Raw genomic sequence first — 19,584 nt, forward strand, 5'->3', positions numbered from 1 at the left:
CCCCGCCCACGTCCGCGACCAGCCCCGCCCTGAGCCCCGCCCACGTCCGCACCGGGACCCGCCCTGAGACCCCGCCCACGTCCGCGACCAGCCCCGCCCTGAGCCCCCGCCCACGTCCGCGACCAGCCCCGCCCTGAGCCCCCGCCCACGTCCGCGACCAGCCCCGCCCTGAGCCCCCGCCCACGTCCGTGACCGGGACCCGCCCCCCGCCCAGGCTCTTTCCCAGCCTCAGCATCACCACGGAGCTCACCCACCCGTCCAACATGCGGTTCATGCAGTTCCGCGCCAAGGACAGCTACTCTCTGGCTCTTTCCAGGCTGGAGAAGGTGAGCAGCCCCGCCCGACCTGCCGAGCTGAGGGCTTCAGGTCCTGCGCCACAACCTGGAGGGGGTGGGCGACTGGGGCCATGGGAGGCCTGGGTGCCTGCCCTCCTCCGGCCAGGGGGCTCAGAGACCTGGGCTCAGCCCCAGCGCGAGGCTCTCGAGTGTGCAGCCCGGAGACCTCAGGGTCATCGGCCAGGAGCAGACATTGTCCCCCTAAGGTCGGGCCTGGCCCGGCCTTGTGTGAGGCAGAGGTTGCCCGTCACGCCAGGAATTACTAGCCCAGGTGATACCGGCCCCGACACCATGCCCAAACCTGAATCGTGTCCATTCTGTCAACTGCCCAGCAGGGACATGCTCGTCCCGGTACAGTCAGGGTGGGGGATAAGGGGGCGCAACTTGCCTCAGGTCACACAGCAGTGCGGTGGGACAGCTGAAGTCAGCTCCAGGAAGGGCATCAGCTGGGCCCAGGTGTGGAGCCCAGGGACACGGGTGGCGCGGGCCTGGTGGTGCTGCCCTGGCACGTTTGTGGGCCCCAGGCCGCTGCCCGGGTCAGTGCAGCACTACCTTCCACCAAGGGGCAGGGCCGTGCTCAGGCTGCCTTGGGTGAAACCAGGAAGCAGGTGGGCTGCCACGGAGGAGACCCTGGCCGCTGCGGTTGGGAGCAGTGACCATTCCCTGGGAGCCTGGGCTGAGGTCCTCGTCAGGGGACGGCTTGCACTTGCGTGGCTGACCCTGTGCCACACCGGGGAGGACCCCCGAATGGCCGCTCCCCCAGGCCAGGCCTGGCCACCGACGGCAGACAGAGGGACAGCATGGGAGCTCTGAACCCGGACAGACAACAGAAGTGAGTTCCCGTGGTGGCCCTGGAGCTCCTTGGATGGCAGCTGGGGGCCTCAGTCAGCGGCCCGGGAGCTCGGGCCATCCTGCTCTTGGAGGAGGCTTGGCCTGCACCCCACACGATGGCCCAGTGGACGCCCCTAAAGGCCCCCTTGCAGTGCCCCGTGAGCTGAGCCTGCCTCCACTCAAGGCTGAGCCGTGGGCTTTGGAAGTCGGCCTCAGCAGCCCCAGCTAGACTGTATCCAGGCGCTCGGGCCAGTCTGATCCAAGCACGGGCAGGGGTGACCAGCACAGAACTGGGGTCAAGGCTGATACCCTGGTGCTGGCCCTCACTTGCCGCCTTCCCTCGAGCAAACCCAGTTCCCCACAGGCCTTGCACCCGGACCTGTTCCGGAGGTGGGCGTGAAGTAGGTCCGTCAGCAAACACGCGGCAAACGTCCTCCCACTCCCCTTTCCTTGCACGGCAGACATCTCAAATCCACCTCCCACCCCCTCTCTCTCTGGCAGGCATCACCACTTGATAGCACCTTTCTCTGCAGCATTGTCTCCAGGGGCAGGGGCGGGCGGCCCACTCCCCACCCCGTGGGTGCACGCTGGGGAGCCCAGTCCTGTCGTTTGTGATCTGGAGAAAAGTCAGGAAGTGAGCACGTGTGACCGTGGGCGGCTGCAGCCTTGGGCGCTTGCCGGCTGAGGTCCACGTGGGGCGGGGCCGAGGATGGGGCGGGCGGGCGGGCAGAGCCATGTGATGCCACCCAGTCTCTGGAGACGGAGCTGGCGCGCCCACCCCGCGCAGAGAGGATTCCGCGGAGGATGGGGAGGGAAGATGGGACCGCGCTGTACAACAACCTGCATGAGACAAGTCCTGTTTAATGAGTAGAAACTGAAGGGACACTAGAAATACTTCCCGGCGTTCAGATCAACGTGCTTCCAAGAGGTCGCGCTGGCACTGGGGGGTGATTCAGGCGTAGAGGGTGGCGTCCGTGTCTCCCTGGAGGTTGTTCTCAGGAAGATCTCCCAGAGTCGGGGTTCCCCACCGCATCCCAGGACGCAGGCTCCCAGTGGCGTCATCGTTCTAACAGTCTCAGCGCCTGTGACAGTGATCTCGGCCAGGAGCCCGTTCAGACTGGCCCCTCTTCGGCAGGGCCCCGGATGCCCGTCCAGTCCTGCGCCTGCTTCCCTCTGGCCGCGTGGTGCTCAGGAGGGCTCGTCCCCGTGTGTTCCCACGTTTCGCTGTCGCGTGCGACCTCGGAGCTGGGGCTAAAGCCTCTGGACCCTCCGCGGCCGCTAGAGTGGACAGCGTGAAACCAGGGCCCTCGTTCAGAAAGCAGGAAAGTCCTGTGAAGCCACTAAAACGTCAGGCCTCTTCCTTCCTCCTCGGTCTCCCGACCCGTCCTGGTTCTCTTCTCAAACCATTCGTTTTTCTGAGTGAAGGGAAACTGACAATTTTAACGATTTCGGGAATCTCTCCGTTTGTCCTCATAACGTGCGACCTGGGCTCTGAATGACACCGTGGGACGCAGCCTGGAGTCACCACGCCACGCGGCTCTGGATCTGCGGCTCTCGTGTGATAGCGCACTGTTTCCCTCCTGGATGCCCGCGTGCCGTCCAGCACGCCCTTGGGCTCCCTGCAGGTGGGGAGGGACAGAGGCGAGGCCTCCTTCCCCGGGCGTCTGTCTGCCCCGCCGTCCAACCTTACAGCAAGGAGGCTGCCGAGGCCAAGTGCAGCCTCAGCGAGAGGGGCCACGAGAGGGCTCTTGGCGGGCTACGCGGCCCACCTTCTGTCTGTCTGAAGCGTGTTCTGGTCCAGCAGGAAGGACAGTCTCCCGGGCTCAGAGCCACCTCTCAGCCATAGGCCGACCTGGTGCGGCGGGGACAACGCCCCCAAAAGCCCCTGCCCTAGCCCCGGAACCAGCACGGGGTGGAGAAGACGATTCCATGAAGAATCCTGAGATGGAGGGGGCCCTGGTTCACCCAGGGCCCACACGCCATCACCAGGGGTCTTGCGAGAGGGAGGCCGGAGGTCAGCATGGAGGTGGAGGAAGGGCCAGAGGTCAGGGGACGTGGTCAGCCTCTGGAAACAGCGAGAGGGAGAGGAAAGGGTCGTCCTCTGGGGCCGCCGGCTGGAGCACGGCACCGTGACGCCTGACTCCAGCCCCTGAAGTCTGTTCGGACTTGAACGTCCAAAACCGACAGAGTAAACACGTGTGGTTTTGAGCTTTGGGGTTTGTGGTCGTCCGTTCCGCGGCCACGGGAGCCGCACACAGTGGGTCTAAGGGACCCACGTGGAGCCTCGCGACGCCATGCACGCAGCACAGGCAGACACGTCTGTCTCTGCTCACGCGCGTGCCCTGCCGTCCTGTCGGTTTCGCTCATGGACTCGTGCTCCGGGGTGAAATTACCTTAAGGGTTAGGGTTCCGCGATGGCAACGGCAGGGCGTTAAACCAAGTCCAGGCTCCCGTTTCTTCCCAGCAGAGCCCCGAACCCTTACCCCCGCCTCTGGCCCCCCGTGTGTCTGGGGGGACGCGTAGCTGGGTGCTCGGCCTGTGGTCAGCCGTCTGCTGTGTGTGTTCACACGCTCGCCCTGCACACGCGCACACACCCCGTGCACGCGGAGGTCCCTGGGCTGCCTGCCCTGCGCGGCCGCGGCCGCGGCCGTGGCCACGGGCACCAGCCAGCCTGAGCCCCTCGTCCTGCAGAGGGAGCGGGAGAACGGCTCCAACCTGGCCTTCATGTTCCGCCTGCCCTTCGCCGCCGGCCGCGTCTTCAGCATCAGCATGTTGGACACGCTGCTGTATCAGGTCAGCAGGGGCGGGGGGCCGGCGCCCGGCATCCGGTTCCAGTCCTGAGCCACGTGCCCCTCGCTGAGCACCCACCCCTGGGTCCCCAGGAGGCCGGCCAGGACTGGGAGGCTCGGGGCCCCATCCCCGCCGGGGAGCAGCAGGGGTTCACCCGAGTGTCCCCCGTCCTTTCCTCCCAGGAGAGCACTGCCCTGGGGTTGGCTTACGGCAGCCTCTGGGTTTCTGATCCCTTTTGCCCTAGTGCACTCGGCCTAGTGAGCGACCACGGCCAGGAAAGGCCGCCCAGCTCTGTCTGCTGGGCGCACCGCACGGGAGGCTGTGGGCGCCCGGCGCGCGTGTCCAGGGGATGTGGAGGCAGATCTGCCCGCACTGCCCGGCCTCACTGCGGTCTCTCCTCTCCAGTCCTTCGTGAAGGACTACATGATCCCCATCACCAGGCTGCTCCTGGGGCTGGACACCACGCCGGGCTCCGGCTACCTCTGTGCCGTAAGTGCCTGGGCCAGGCGGGCAGGGCGGGCGGGCCCTGCTGGGGAGGGTCCTCCTGCCCGAGGCCGGCCCAGCCCAGGCTCCTGCGTTCCAGATGAAGGTCACAGAGGACGACCTGTGGATCCGCACCTACGGCCGCCTCTTCCAGAAGCTGTGCTCGTCCAGCGCCGAGATCCCCATCGGCATCTACAGGACCGAGAGCCACGTCTTCTCCTCCTCGGAGGTGCGGGGACGGGGAGGAGAAGGGCTCCCCGAGGCGGCCCCGTTGCTCTGTGACTCGGACCGCCCCTTTTCCAGGTTGGGGATCTGGGCCTTTGCTGTCAGGCCCTTTTTGGGTCAGGCCCACATACCTCCATACGTGGACATCCCCTGGGTGGGTGTGACCACCCCCATGGGGGAGGGGCGGCTCGAGAGCACTGTGGGGCCCCTGTGCTGCCCGCTGGAACTGCAGAGGGTGGCCTGCCCACGGGTCCTGAGTCCACGAGGGCTCAGGCAGCCTTGGGGGTCAGGGCAGGAGCCCCACAGGTACCCAGGCTGCCCTGGTTTCCTTTGCAGCCTCACAACCTCAGGGCCCAGGTGAGTGGTCCCTTCAGGCCCACAGGGGTTCACTTAACATGCACGAGTCCCGCCTGGCAGGGGCGCAGGGCCCTGGGCTCTGGGTGACGGGTCAGGGAGCGAGGCCCCAGGATGCGCCAGCCAAGGTGCAGCTCAGAGAGGGCTCCTGGCATCACCCCAGCCCCCATACAGATGGGCAAACTGAGGCCCAGGACGGGAAGCCCAGGGTCCCCCAGCCCCCATGACATCTGCCTTTCGTGCACGGCTCCCGTCCTGGCAGGTACCCCCTCCTCCCCGCTGTCCATCCCAATCTCCACACCCCAGAGCCCCGCACCCCGAATGAGCCACGCAAGGCCACCCCCGCTCTCTCCTGCCCCCCAAGATGAGGAAACTGAGTCGCACAGAGGAGGTGCCCCCCCCCCCGCCCCATGGCAAAGCCGGGACACGCAGGGCCCAGAGAGGTTGAGGGAGGTGCCCCTCTCACCAGCAAATCAGAGACAGCCCTAGAGCCAGCAGCTGGGACGGCTGAGTGGTTTGGGGCTGTGGCCCGGCACCCTCTGCCCAGCTGCAGAGGAAGGCACTGGCGTCCCTGGGCTGAGCTGCCCCCAGGGACTGTGACTGTCCTCCTCCCTGTCACCCCAGCTGCTCCGTGGGTCACCCCATCCTCTGCCCGGCACCCCTCCCAACCCGTCCCAGCCCCTCCCCCGTCCCCTATCTCCCTCCCCATGCCCGGGTCCCCCTCCTCTCCTGGGCCCTCACCCCTCCTCCCCGGCCAGTCCCAGGTCTCGGTGAGCATGGAGCACCACGAGGAAACCCGGGAGGCGCAGGGGCCCTGGGGCTCACGGGCAGGCACGGGTGGCGGCGGGCACACGGTGGGCGGCGGCTCGGCGGAGCGCCCGCTCCTGCGGCGCAAGAGCCTGCCGTGGGCACGGAGGCTGAGCCGCAAGGGCGCCCGGCACACGGGGAAGGCGGCGGCCGAGGAGATCAGCCAGCAGCGGCTCCGCCTGCACCAGCGGTCCGAGCGGCAGGAGCTCTCCGAGCTGGTCAAGAACCGCATGAAGCATCTGGGGCTGCCCACCACTGGCTACGGTAAGGCCGCAGGGCCATCTGCCCGTCTGCCCTCCCGGCCCGCGCTCTGCCCGCCGGGGCACCCGCCCCGCGGCCCGTCAGAGCTCCCCGCGTGGAGCTTCCGCGTAAGGAAGGGCTCACTCCTCCACTCTGGGGCCTCAGTTTCCCCATCTGTAAAATAAAGGCCCAGGCCGGCGGAGCCCAGCAGGCAGCTCTGCTGCAGGAGGCAGCTGTGGGTGGGGAGGGCTGGGTCGGGCTCCCCGAAAGCCAAGGGCACAGGCCTCGGTCGGGGACAGACCGGTCACCTGCAGCCGGTCCTGCTGGGGTCAGAAACACGGGCCCGCTGCGTACCGTGAGAACAAGAACAGGGTGTGGCAGGGAGACCCCAGAGCCCCCGGCCACCCCTCCCCTTGCCCTCCCAGCAGCTGGAGCTCGGGGTTACGGGGGCAGATCTGGGGGCCGCCGGTTGAACGGCCGAGCACCAAAACACTGTTCCCGGGCCACGGGGGCCCCACCGTTGCTCCTAGCGCACGGCCACCCCCTCCCTGCGACTTCAGGGCGACACCGCCAGGGCGGTCGTCATCAGCAGATTTTCTCCATAGCTTGTTTTGGGGAGAAGTTTGTGACGTGACCGTGAACAGGCCTGGGGTGCCCTGGCTGGGCCAGAGGAGAGAAGCCCGTCCCCTCCCCTCACTCCAGAGTTGCTGCCTCCGTTGATGGGGCCAAAAGGGGCCCAAGCCCCTCACCGCCGCCCGGCCTGGTGAAGGCTCTGGACTCCGCTGGGTTCCGTCTCGGGGACTCTGCCCACTTCCCAGGCCTGGCTCTGTCCCCAGGCGCCCACCTCCTGGCTCAGGGGCCCCTAAGTCCCCTCCAAGTGGGATGAGGCAGCTCGGGCTTCACCCAGGAGCTGCCCAAGGGTCTGGCCGTCTGCGGGGCCCGAGGTGGACGGCCGCCCGTGAGAGCTGCCCAGCCCCTCCCGGCCACACCCCGGCCTCACGATGTACCTCTGTCCCCTCTCAGTGTCCCTTCCCCGGGAGGGTGCTGTCACCCCCTTCCGGGTGGCGCACTGACTGCCGAGGCTCCGAGTGGGGTCCCGTGTCCACGGGCTCGCGTCGCGCACTGGCAGAGACTCCAGCTCCGCTGAGCCCCAGAGCGGGCGCCCCTGGGTGGGCACGCGGTGCTCCCCGGGGCCTCCTCGCCCCCCCCCCCACCAGAGCCTGGCAGAGGAGGGGCCGACTTCTGTTCAGGGACAGACGGGCCTCCCGCCTTGCAGCCGCCCCCTGCCCCCCTCCCCGCTGCGCTGCCGCCTCCTCTGCGCTGTTTGCTCACCTGTCTCTCTCTCTGTTTCTGTCTGTCCCTCTTCCTGTGTGTTCCGTAGAGGATGTAGCAAATTTAACAGCCAGTGATGTCATGAATCGGGTAAACCTGGGATATTTGCAAGGTAATTCTGCTCCGGTGGCTGGAGTGTGGCAGAGGGGCAGGCCAACCCTTCGCCGACGGTCCACCTGGTGGCCGCCCGCCCCGGCCAGGCAGGCAGACAGACAGAACGAGACACGAGGGAGGGTCCCTGCAGTCAGGGGCCCACGAGCTCCCAGGCCGCCCCACCGCGGGGACCTTAACTTTCCTCCTTCATTTGCTGACTTTGGTACTGACCCTAGTACCCCAGCCCTTCTGCCCCGACTGTTGTCTGAGATAAGCCCTGCTCTGAGCACGCAGGTGGCCATCGGCCTGCAGCCAGCCCCTGGGAGCCCACCCAGCTCTCGGGAAGCACCCAGATGGAGGGCCCCAGGCCAGGGTGCCCGTGGCCCTGTGGGCTGGTGCCTGGGGCCTTGGGGTCTGCTGCGCCCTGAGCCTTCAGAGGGCCACCCAAGCCCGGGGGACGGCTGACCACCGCGCCCCCGCTGGGGCTTCAGGAGGGGGTTCTCTGTCTAGTTGAGGCAAAACCCGTTTGTGCCCCATTCTCATCCGGAGGCTCAGGTGCTGCGTGGGCCCCGTGTCTTCCAAGAAGACACCCCACAGCCCCCAGACGTGCCCCCAGACCCCAAAAGACGTCAGAGCAGAGTCCAGGCCTCACTGCCGGGACCGCTTCGCTCCCTGGGGGCCCCTCACGATCTGGGGAGGCTCAGAGCCCACACGCCCCGGACCCCTGGGGTTAGGGGTGACCCCAGCGCTGACAGGCCTCCTGAGCCCAGGTAGGTGTTAGCTCAGGTGGGACTGGACGGCCAGGGGCAGACCCAGGCCCAGGAGCGAGAAGCTCCGGAGTTCACGGCGGGGGAGCTGCTGGGGGTCGGCCCAGCTGGGCCTGAGCAGGCGAAGCCCTGGCATCTCCGGGGTCCCTGTGCTTTTCCTCACCCCGCACCCCACGACCGCATTCACGGCAGAGCCCCCAGGCCAGCCCAAGTCCAAGCCTGGGGCTGCCGTGAACGGGGTGGCTGCGTCGCCCCCTCCCTGCGCCCAGCTGCACCCCTGCTCCCTGCCAAGGCTCCCGGGCAGGGGTGGCCGCACCCACAGGCTCCCCGGGTGGTGTGTCCCGAGCCCCCCACTGACGTGTGGACACCGAGAGGTGCCTAAGCCAGGACGTAAAACCAGAGGAGAGGCTGATCCTGGGGGGCTGCAGGGCAGTCAGTCCCCGGGGAGGGCACCGCCATGAGGACCCCGCAGCGGCATGCATCTCGGGGGAAGGTGCTGCAGTTGGCCCCAGCGCACGGAGGAGAGTGGGGCTGTGGTCAGCGTGGACGCCCCGGGCCGGGCCGGGCGTCTGGTCTGCGGGCTGAAGGAGGAGGGCCCGCACAGAGGCTTGCAGTGCCCGGTAGCGGGTGCGAGGGGGAGCGCAGCAGCACAGCCCTTGGTCACTGGCCCCCGGCCGCACCCCGGGCCCTCACCAGAGCACAGCAGGCACGGCGCGGCCGCCCCGTCCCAGGGAAGTCGGGGTCTGGGCCTCGCAGCAGAGCACACCCAGCCCTGGGCGCCACAGCCGGGCCCCCGTAAGCACGGAGCTGGGCCTGCTTCGGGCCGGGAGTGCCCGTGATCTATGCCCCCCGGGGGAGAAGCAGGGTCCAGGCCGGAGGGGAGGCCCAGCGAGGCAGGCGCCGCTCCCCCTCCCCCCGGCCACACAGAGGGGCCCGGCCCAGCACCGGCCTCACCGTTTCCTTGTTCTGACCGTGCGCCTGTCCCCGTGGAGCCGCCCTGGCTGTGGTCAGGGGTGCGGGATCCCCGAGAGCCTTCGGGGGCCTCCCCGCCCCCACCCGCGCCACCCGCTGCCCCCACTGCCCGGCTCCGTGCTGCCCCCACTGCCCGGCTCCGTCACGCAGCCTCCAGCGTGAGCCAACCTGGCTCGTGACCCCGCGCGGGGGTCAGGCCGTTCCCTTCCCGGGCGTGGACGCGAGGTTGGCACCAGCTGATGCCGTCAGGGTCTGCACATGTCCGTCAGCTCCCGGGTCCCAGCCTGTGCCCCGACCTGTCCCCAGGAAGCACGCCGCGCTCCGCCTGCCGCCGTGCGGGTCCCGAATGCACCGCCAGATGTGGCCCTGAACTCATCAGTTCAGAGGAGCGAGCTGCAGCCCCCCCGCCCCCGGCTAGTCAGCGGGCAACTGCCCCAGCTTCGCAGAGAATCCCGCCCCTCAGTGGACCGGCTGGCGCCCTCCCAGCGGGAGGGACGGTGCCGAGAGACGGGAACGGGAGGGGCTGGGGGCAGAGGCCACCCAGGGCCTGATCCCCCTGAAGGGCCGTTCCCTTGATGCCCGGTCCTGGGTCAGGGGGCACCTTTAGGCGTCACCAAATGGGGAAACTGAGGCCGCCAGCCGTTCGTGAGCTTGGGGTCACTGCCAGACAGCGGCCAGCCCTGTCCCTGTAGCTGGCCGCAGAGGCACCTGTGAGGTGACCAGGGTTTCTCCAGAATCCACAGCCACCCCGTGGGCTGGACCCCAGGCTGTCTCTGTGACGGGCAGCTCGGACCCCGTGTGTGCCCAAGGGCCCCTCCGGGAGACTGAGCCGGGCGGACTCTGGGCTGGTGCCACGGGAGCAGGTCTTGGGAAGGAAAGGACGAGTCTGAAGCGGAGGGTTGAGGAGGGGTCAGGAGTGGCCTGTATGGGGTGGGGATGCAGGGCACTGGGGGGCAGGGGAGGGGGTGAGTCTGAGGGCTGCACTAGGTGTGAGTGCGGGTGTGTAGGTGTGTGCACACGTGTTGGTGTGCACAGGTGTGCTCCATGTTCGGGGTCAGGACACCCTAAGATGTTGATGACCCAGCTGAGCGAGCCATTGAGAGACCGTGGGGGCCAGTGCCTGCTGCCCTCGTGGCCGCCCCCATGCCCGTGCAGCGCGGGCGCCGAGGCCAGTGCCTGCTGCCCTCGTGGCCGCCCCCATGCCCGTGCAGCGCGGGTGCCGAGGCCAGTGTCGGTCAGGGAGGACCGGCCCTGCTGGGTTCGCCGGGACGAGGGCTCAGGCAGAACAGCTGAAAGGCCGGGAGGATTCTGCAGCTGGACCAGAGCTGCCAGCTCCTCGGGGCCCCCCAGAGCGGAGGTGGAGGGGGGGTGCTGAGTGGTGACTGCGCGCTGGGCCCTGTCTCCGCAGACGAGATGAACGACCAACAGAACACCCTCTCCTATGTGCTCATCAACCCTCCACCGGACACGCGGCTGGAGCCCAACGACATCGTGTAAGTACCGGGTCCCCGGACAAGTGTAGACACCTGCCCATCTGACGCGTGGGCGTCCAGCCCAGCCTCCCAGACGCAGGGCGACATCAGGGACCTCCCGCCCTCCCCGCAGGTATCTCATCCGCTCCGACCCCCTGGCCCACGTGGCCAGCAGCTCCCGGAGCCGGAAGAGCAGCTGCAGCAACAAGCTGGCTTCCTGCAACCCCGAGACGCGGGACGAGACGCAGTTCTGAGCGCCGTGTGGAGCCCTCCGGGCTGACCTCGTCCTGCCAGGGTCCGTGGGCCACGTGATGCATGAGTGCAGGGCCCCGACCCCCGCCTGCCGCCCAGCCCAGAGCTGCTCCCGGGACTGGACCCGGTGAGGGCCGAGGCTGCCCCGGGCACTACCAGATGCTGGTGGGAAGGCTTTTTAACCTGTTTTTACAAATCTATACAATCCCTGGCCCTTTGCACAAACGCACCGCAACTCGTGACCGGGTCTGGCCGCAGTGCAGGGACAGGAGCCAGGCTGGACCGCAGAGGCCCGGGCCGGGGGCTCGCACCGGAGCAGGAGAGCACACTGCAGCCCCTGAACTTGCCCGTTTCCACGGCCACGGCTGGTATTGATTCCTGGGCCTTGCCCACAGCTCTCAGCAAAGCCACGGGGCGGTGGGCCACCCCTGTCTGCCCTGTGGGTCCCCTGTGGTCTCACTTGTGAGGGTCTGGCCCAGAGTCGGGCCGCAAGGGTCTCCGGAACGGTGAGGCAGGCACGCGAAGGGAGCCTTTTCCAGAAGGAAATGAAAGCAGGAGGGTCCACAGCGCGGCCGAGCCCCTGGCAGGGGCGGGGCAGGGGGGCTCCGGAGAGTTGCCAGCAGCCTGGGCTCGCTAGGAGGGAGGCGGGGCTGCCGTGAGACCCCACAGCGGCCCTGGACTTTGGGGAAGAGAATCAGATGACGGCCTTTTCCTCTGGTTTCACGCTGAACGTTCGCAGCCGCGCCATCTGACCTCCTTTTAACACCAGACCTGAAGCACAATTCAGCCGCTGGGCTGCTAGCAGGCCCAGCCTCCGCGCGCGCGGGACGTTCCTCCTCCTGAGGGAGGGGCTCGGGGCGCCGCCGCGGCTCCCGTGTGACTCCCTCTGACAGGTTTTGCACGCTCAGTGCTGGAAACTTCTATTAAACGGATGCATCCTACAGCCAAGAGGATTGCTTGTAAGGCCTCCCCTCCATGGCGTCAAGCTCGGGGCCTGGGTCTGCCCCAGCCGCCCAGTGTCAAGGGTTAGAGACACTTGCTCTGCTCCCCAACCCACTGGTCCCCACAGGGAAGCCCCTACCCCAGGGAGATGCTGCTGGCCTGAACCTTCCCGAAAAGCAGGAAGCAACTCAGGTGGTGGCGGGGACGGGGTCCAGGAGGGCTCCCTGGCGAGTTGCCTGGCCCTGGAGCCCGGCCGTGCCCAGGAGGGATGTGTGCCCCTCGCCAGCACAAGGCAGCCGTGTTTGTCTTGGGGTGGGGCTCCCGCTCCTACAGAGAGTATTCCCAGAGGCTGGCAGAGGAGCCAGCGCAGCCCCCCACCCGGGGCGGGGCCACACGGCGGCTGGAGGGGCCTGCCCTGAGGGAGGGGCACACGTGCAGCTCCTCTCCCCCCACGCTGGCCGCCTGGGGACACTCCCTCCCGCCCAGAGAGCGTCTGCATGCCCAGGGGATGGTGCAGGCTGTGGGCAGTCAGGAAGGGGGCTGACCGGGCTTGGGAGACCCCAGGGCCCGTCCCAGCAGGGTCAGTGGCTCCTGGGGTCCTGCCAGCGAGCGTCCTCTCCTGCACCTGCCACCTCTCCTGGCACCCACGCTCCAACTCCCTGAGGGGAGGGGACCCTGCTTGGCCGCTGGACCGGGGGCTCCAACCAGGGGGGGGCTGCAGCCCCTGGAATCCCACACGGGGAAGATGGCATCCGACAGGGATCCTCAGGAGTTGCCTGACTTGAGTCTGGGGTGCACAGGACAGGCGGTGAGAAGTGGGGTTCATCTCCAGACCGGGCTGCACACTCATACCCACGGCTCAGTGCAGACAGAGGGCCCAGGGGAGGCTGGAGACCTGCACCCAGGCGCCCTGACCGAGCGAGGAGAGAACATTTCTCAATGTTTTGCTGAGTTTTTCAAACGTAACAAAATTAGAGGAAAACCTCTGTTTTATTTATTCCTATAGAAAGCTGGTCAGAACAATAACACCAGCAACGTGCTGGCCATTCCGGCTTGTCAAGGGCGCAGGGCCTGGGAACACCGGCTTACGGTGCCCGCTCGCCCCACCCCGGAGCCGAGCGTTCACAGGCAGACGTGCGGCAGGTGCAAGTGGGCGCCCAGACTCGGGGCGGCCACCCAGAATCTCACAAAGAAGTGCAACTGGCAGCTGGGGGACAAAAAGATACGGAACCATAGCAAATGCTTACTAAAGCCAGAGAAGGCAAGAAAAGGGAGAAACAAAGGACGGCGTGCACAGCACAGCCCTTCACCCCAAGTCCACCTGCCAAGAGAGGAAGGAGGCCCCTCCTCGAGACGGCGCCGGCCCGCCCCGCGCCCTGGAGGCCGAACACGGATGCACGTTCGGCCTCCGCAGGACCACAAGGCGGGCACCCCACGATGCTCTTGGCCCTCATCTCGACCCCAGTCCACACCCAGTGGTCTCAGAGGTGCCTCTTTCTTTTGGGGGCAGCTGTGCGCCCTGATGAGTGGGTCTCTCAGAAGAGTCGCAGCATTTTCCTGTGAGATTGGCGAGCTACGGCTTCCTGCGTCCCAGGGTCCCCCGACAGGCGTGCAGGCTGGGGTCTGCCGTCCAGGACCTTAGTCCGGCCGCCCTGAAGGCAGCCCCGCCCACCTGGGGCTTGGGGGGCTCGGCTGGGGCCTCCAGGGGCAGGGGCTGGGGGAGCACCCCCGGCATTCCAGGCCCCCAGGGGCGGCCAGATGGCCAGAGCCACCTTGTCCTCAGTGACATCCGCAGGAGCTTGGGGGCCTAGCACGGTGGTCTCAGGGAACTCACGGATGCCTAGAGCAGGCCCTCCAGGCGGGACTGTCAGAGACAGTCTGTTCCATGGCCCCGGTCACAGAGCGCAGAGCTGGGAATGACCATCAATCAGGTCCTCCATGCCCCGGGCACCCTGCATGGGCACCTCCAGGTACCCTCAAGGGCCTGCCTGGGGGGCCGGGGGGGGCCACATAGCACTGACCCACACCCTCTGCAGCCCCCAGCCTGGCGCGTCACTGCTGGCTCCACGAGGCCTGCTGGACCTGGAAGTGCGGTCCAGGGTGGCTGCACCTTCCTCTCTCCAGGAAGACACCCTTCCTGGCAGCCCGGCCTCCATCAGGGACCTGACTGTGGCTGAGTTCCCAGCAGGCCCGAGGCCTTGCCTGTCAGGGGCAGACGGCTTCCCTCCCAGGTCCTGAACTCAGGCTGCTGCCTGGAAGCTGGAGAAGCAGCAGACCATCCGTCCTTCAGGGAGGGGCCTTGGTCAGGACTCTGCCTCGCCCTCCTCTTGGGCGCCTGGGCAGCCTCGGGGGCCGGGCAGCCAGGAGGTGGTTCAGGGGCACGAGGTTTGCACTGGGGAAGCGGTGTGAGCGTGTGGAATGGGGGGGCAGAGCCCGTGTCCACCCCTGACGGTCTCGTCATGGCACTCTAAGACCCCTGCCTGGTCTGGCTGTGGGGTCCCTCTCACCCCAGGGCCTGTCCCCTCTCACGAGGACTTGGGCAGAAGGTGCAGCATCACGCCGTGGGCTGAGACCTGCCTTCCCGCCGTCCCCAGGCAGGCCTGGGGCTCTGAGGCTGCAGGCTGTACCCGGTCCCGCTGTGGGCCCTGCTCTCCCACCAGGGAGGGGACCCTCAGGCTTGAGTCTCATACTTTAGGAGACTGTGGTGGGGGGGGCGAGGGGTGCAAGATGAGTCTTGGATCGAAAAAGCACCTCCACCCAGGACTATTCCACACCTCCCACACCTCCCCCAAGTTCCGAGTGACTGAGGCCCAGGTTAACCACGTGGGTTCACGGTGGACCCCCATTCTGGCCCTGGTCACCTGCAGGGAGGCCACCCGGCCCCTGCAGATCCCTTCTCTGGCGGGGACCCCTGTCACCTCAGAGCGGCTCCTGGTCAGGGGGGAGGGTCCTGGAAGGTGTTCAGGGAACCTGGCCCCGAGGCAGGGGTCCTCGAAGCCAAGCACCACACTCCAGGGTCCCTCTGGGTCGTGCTGGGGAGGACGGCTCGCCCAGGCCGCCTTCCTGCTGCCCTGCACCGTCCCAGGGACCCGGGCCACAGCCCCCAGGACGGCAGCGGCTCCACACTCGCTGGGCGTCTGCCGCAGCCCGTCGTCCTGCCCATCTCGGGGCCGGCCCTTCAGGCCAGCAGCTCCAAGAGTCCGGATGGAGGGGGCCCATGGGGAGCTCAGTGCCCACCTTGGCTCTGAGGCAATCCCTGTGGCTGGGTCCCGGCTGCCCTGCTGCACAGGGGGGTTTGGGGGTCTTCCCAGGGGAACTCCTCCCCCAGGGCCTCCCCCAAGAGCTGGCGCTGAGCCTGGGTCCTCACTGAGGCTGGACGGGGAACCAAATAAGGCTTTAGAAACACTGCTTATCACAACACCAAAAAGAACGTGAAGAAGTGCTGAACGGGTAAGATAAGATACAGAAGATAACATAAATATGTTTTAAAAACTTACTTTCTGTATATTATTATAAAAAGACAGATGACCCAGCAGGAAGGTAGGCAAACAACTTGAAGAGACATTTCACAAAAGAAGAAAATCAAAAAGACCAACAAAGAGATGGAAATATGCTCTACGCATCTGTAACCAGGGAAACGCCAATTAAAAACACTAAAAGGGGGGCTTCCCCGGTGGCGTGGTGGTTGAGAGTCCGCCTGCCAATGCAGGGAACACGCGAGCCACAACTACTGAGCCCACGCACTGCTACTACTGAAGCCCGCGCACCTACAGCCCGCGCTCCGCAACGAGAAGCCACCGCAATGAGAACCCCGTGCACTGCAACGAAGAGTAGCCCCCGCTCGCCGCAACTAGAGAAAGCCCGTGTGCAGCAACGAAGACACAACACAGCCAAAAATAAATAGATAAATAAATAACACTAAGAGAAGGGGTTATATTCCAAACACCAACAGTAAAAAAAAAAAAAAAAAGGCCACGCTTTGGCATATATGCTGCTCCTATAATGAAAGAATCCTGTCTAGATTATTTTAAAATCTTCTATGAATCCGTAAGAAAAAGAACCACCCAGTTAGAGAGGCCCAATTGAAAGTGGGCAAATGACCAGGAATCTCCCAGAAAGGGAAGCGTGAATTTGCTCCGTAGACACTGAAAAAATGCCTCACCCTCACGCCAGGGGGCGCCCAGTGACACCAGCAGGACAGCCGTGGGATTCCGTGTGAGCCCGTCGTGCACCCGCCGTGCCGGCCCGAGCAGAGCCCCCGCACCCCCAGACCTGCTCTGAGGCCCCAGGGCTCGTGGGCTCAGTCCCGCAGGACGGACTCCCCGCCACGCCACCCCCAGTGGGACTGCACCCCGCGTGGGCGGAGGGAGCTGCAGTCCACGGGGAGGCACGTGGCCCTGCTCACCTGCTGGGGCCCAACCCCTCCCAAGCCCAGACGACAGGGAGACGGGCAGGCACCCGAGTCAGGGCTCCTTGTCCTGGGTCCCCAGAGCCAAACCCTGAATCAGCAGACGGCACCCCATGGAGAGTCCTCTGGGGATTTTGTGGGCGGTGGCGGCCCACCTGCAGACCCGGTGCGAGGGGTCGGCACCTGGTGACTTTGAACCTCGGGCTTAGTCACACCTCCGGGACGCCCTAAGTGACCGTAACCGGCTGTTCGGGGGGTCAGCAGTGGGCTTCACTTCCCGTGACCGCCCTGCTCGATGCACGTGCTGGTCACGAGCGGGTCTGGAAACGCTTCAGTTTGCATGCTGGTCGCTGCACTTCTAACACTCACCACCTGTTCCTGTGCTTTTCTAGGAGGACTTTCATATCTCTGCCAATAAAGACGGTTTGGGCTTTTCTTTTCCTACCTTTAAACCTCCTGTTTCCCTGTCTTATTACAACGGCTCAGACGTCCAGGAAAGCCCTGGCTACTCACTGTGACCACAGGCAAACTGGCCTCCACCCTGACTTAACAGTGAAACACTGAAAGTGTCCCCAGTTAAGTGTGGGGCCCGCTGGAGGTCTCTGGCGGGTATCATCAAATTACGAGACTTCTAACGGCAACGTTTCTCATCGTGAATGATATTGAACGTCATCAACTTTTTTTTACGTGTGGTTTCCCTCTTACACCCAACGTAAATTACACTTTCTCACGTTGAACCTTTATTCCCATTTAAACACTGCTGAGCATAATGTCTGAGTCTGGGTTCATCTTAGTATTTTATATTCACCAGCAGGAACTGGGGCATGATTTCCGGTCCCTGTGTCTCTGGCCAGGTTTTGATGCAGAGAAACCTATGCGTCACTCTACTGTGTGTCCGTGCACAGCACCCCTACCTGAGCCTCCTCGCGCCTGAGACGTGCCCTCTGCCCCGCCCCCAGACACACCTGAGCATCTCTGAGGGCGTCTCCTGGTCAAGGACGCGGCACAGTCTGCGTGGCAGCACTTCCCCTCCTTGGTGGTACAAAATAGTGGTACATCTTAAAAGTAAGGACGTCTTAGACCAGCAAACACGGGTCCTTCCAGTCGCCCGTCTCAGAGGCTCCACGAGGACAGGGCACCCAGGGGCCGCTTGCTGACACCACCCGCCCCGCGTGTGTGTGACGTCCGAGTCTGCGGATGCCCGGGAGGGTCTGGAAGCGTGGACAGTGGCGACCCCCTGGGCACTGGCACCGGGGGTGGGCAGCCTGCAGCTTCCCCTGGTGTGATTCTCAACTGTTTACCACATTTGATGCTTTCAAGGAGTACGTTATTTTATAAACAAACAAAGTAACATGAAACAGAATTGTCCGGAAAGCGGGGCTTTTTTGTTCATTTGATCCATTTCTAGCCCAAGGAGAGCGTCTCCAAGTAAGGAGCACTACCCGGTGTTTCCTCAAGGGCGGCGCCTTTGGGCAGAGTGGGTTCCGGGCAGTGGGAGGCCTGGCAGGAGCGGGGGGGCGGGGGGGAGGCGGCGGGCGGGGCTGCCCTCACTGAGGGCTGCCCGCCCTGCGTGAAACCCCCTTCCCCCGCCCCAAGTTCCAGGGCGAGGCCTTCCCCTTGTACCTAGTTCTACGCAGCTGAGGTACCACCTCCCCGGGGCTTCTAGAACGAGGTCTGCAGCACCAGTGTTTACGTGAGGGCCTGGGCGCTCAGAAAGCCAGACCAGACGCCCCGGTCCCGGCACCCAGATCACCCGTAGGTCTGTCTCTAACATGGTCCTGCCCGACTTCAGGGTGGCCGCCCACTCCTGCCCTTCCCATGGGACCACACCTGGCACCAGACGGTGAGCAGGGCTCCAGGTGAGATGGGCCCCGCCCTGTTCCCCAGTCCACGTGTGACCGGGCAGTGGCCTCCACATCCCCGCGTCACTGGGCTCTGGGCCCCACCCTACACCCCATGGGTCCCCGGGATTTGTGACGCAAACGTCCCGCGAGATCATTCCACATCCAGGTGCAAGAGCAAGGGCTTGGCTTCCCGCAGCCCCAACCCGGCAACAAGTTTAACCAACTTTCACCAAATGTCCAGCTGGTGCTGGCAACATGGCCCGAGGGCCGAGAATAATAAAGGGAGACGGCCCCGCTGCCCCCAAGAAGCCTCGTGCCCGCCCCACGTGCCCTCACCTGGCCGGTCATCTCCCCCCTGACCCTCCCAAAGCAGCCACGTCGTCCTAAGCAGGTGACACCTGATGCCTGAGCCCCGTGGATCCCGCCCGGGAGGGCTGCCCCTCTGGCGCAGCAAGCAGTCCTTGGGTGAGGAATCTTCGCACCCACAGAACACAGGGCGCTCGCGAGCTGAACAGGAGGCTGATGTGAAGAAACACACACAAAGATAACAGCGCATTTTCTGCCCCGCACACACTGGCTTTTGCAACGATGCTTCTGCAGCTGATCGACTCCTACTGGCAGTTCCGTGCCTACTACGAAAACCGCACAAAGTAACCATTAACAAATATACTTTAGAAGCAAAACACTCTAGGGAGAACTTTGGTGACAAATACTGAGAACCACTCATTTAAAAAATGAGAATAAACACTTTGTCAAATTTTATCAAGCTCTGTACTTGGGATCCGTTTGCTTTTCTGTAGGTACGTTCTACTTCAATTGAAAAAAAAGAACAAGGGTTGTATTGTGATGAAAACAACAAAAAACTCACCAACTAGAATTAAAAGGGCAAGAAACCAAACTGTTTCTTGCACAAATGGAGACTAGAGAGGTTTATCAGTTCAACTGAAAATAACTGCTTTAAAAAAAACCAAACACACACTTTAAATTCAAGTCCTGAGGCTTCAGCCTCTGCCTGGCGGTGCTGCTGACGCCTTCTGTATGCTCAGAAACTCCCGTCACAGGATCCTGACCTGGATGAGCAAAGAGCACGCATGGTCCAAGGCCATCCGAGCCCCCGTCTCAATGCCTGGTCCTTGGAGCTGCAGGCTTGTCAATTTAACCCATCCCATCATTACAGCGTCTCAAACTGTAAACGGGGAGCGTGTGCGCAGCCGAGGCCCAGAGTAATGGTACCTCAGGAGTTCCAGACAATCGGTCACCCAGTGGAAACACAGGCCCAGAGACGTGACTCCAAGGCCAAGATTGCTAGCTTCTGACCTTCGTAATAGCACCAGCCTAGACTTCACTTTTATGGGAAAGTCGGTTTTTATGCTGTTGCTATTTCTTTGCACCGGCGGCGACCCCAAATTCTCATTGCCAAGAAAGGGTTCCCGTGAA

General features: G+C 64.8%; 1 protein-coding gene across 12 annotated transcripts in view; it reads left to right on the forward strand.

The window, feature by feature from the left end:
* KCNT1 (potassium sodium-activated channel subfamily T member 1) overlaps positions 1-11,896 on the forward strand; it is a 70,159-nt gene extending 58,263 nt beyond the window's left edge. For 4 of the 12 annotated variants that reach the window (XM_049711712.1, XM_049711714.1, XM_049711707.1 and 1 more), the window contains 9 exons: positions 215-326; positions 3,858-3,959; positions 4,362-4,445; positions 4,540-4,668; positions 5,001-5,021; positions 5,777-6,089; positions 7,447-7,509; positions 10,638-10,722; positions 10,835-11,896. In XM_049711712.1, the coding sequence (XP_049567669.1) occupies positions 215-326; positions 3,858-3,959; positions 4,362-4,445; positions 4,540-4,668; positions 5,001-5,021; positions 5,777-6,089; positions 7,447-7,509; positions 10,638-10,722; positions 10,835-10,955 (1,030 nt within the window). In that variant the 3' untranslated portion in view covers positions 10,956-11,896. Of the gene's footprint in view, positions 1-214; positions 327-936; positions 3,960-4,361; positions 4,446-4,539; positions 5,022-5,382; positions 6,090-7,446; positions 7,510-10,637; positions 10,723-10,834 lie in introns of those variants that run through there. The other 8 variants (XM_049711719.1, XM_049711710.1, XM_049711709.1 and 5 more) reach the window with 7 other exon arrangements.
* The last annotated feature ends 7,688 nt before the right edge of the window (positions 11,897-19,584 follow it).

Source organism: Orcinus orca, chromosome 6 (genome assembly GCF_937001465.1).
Source record: "Orcinus orca chromosome 6, mOrcOrc1.1, whole genome shotgun sequence".
In the NCBI taxonomy this organism is placed as follows: Eukaryota; Metazoa; Chordata; class Mammalia; order Artiodactyla; family Delphinidae; genus Orcinus; species Orcinus orca.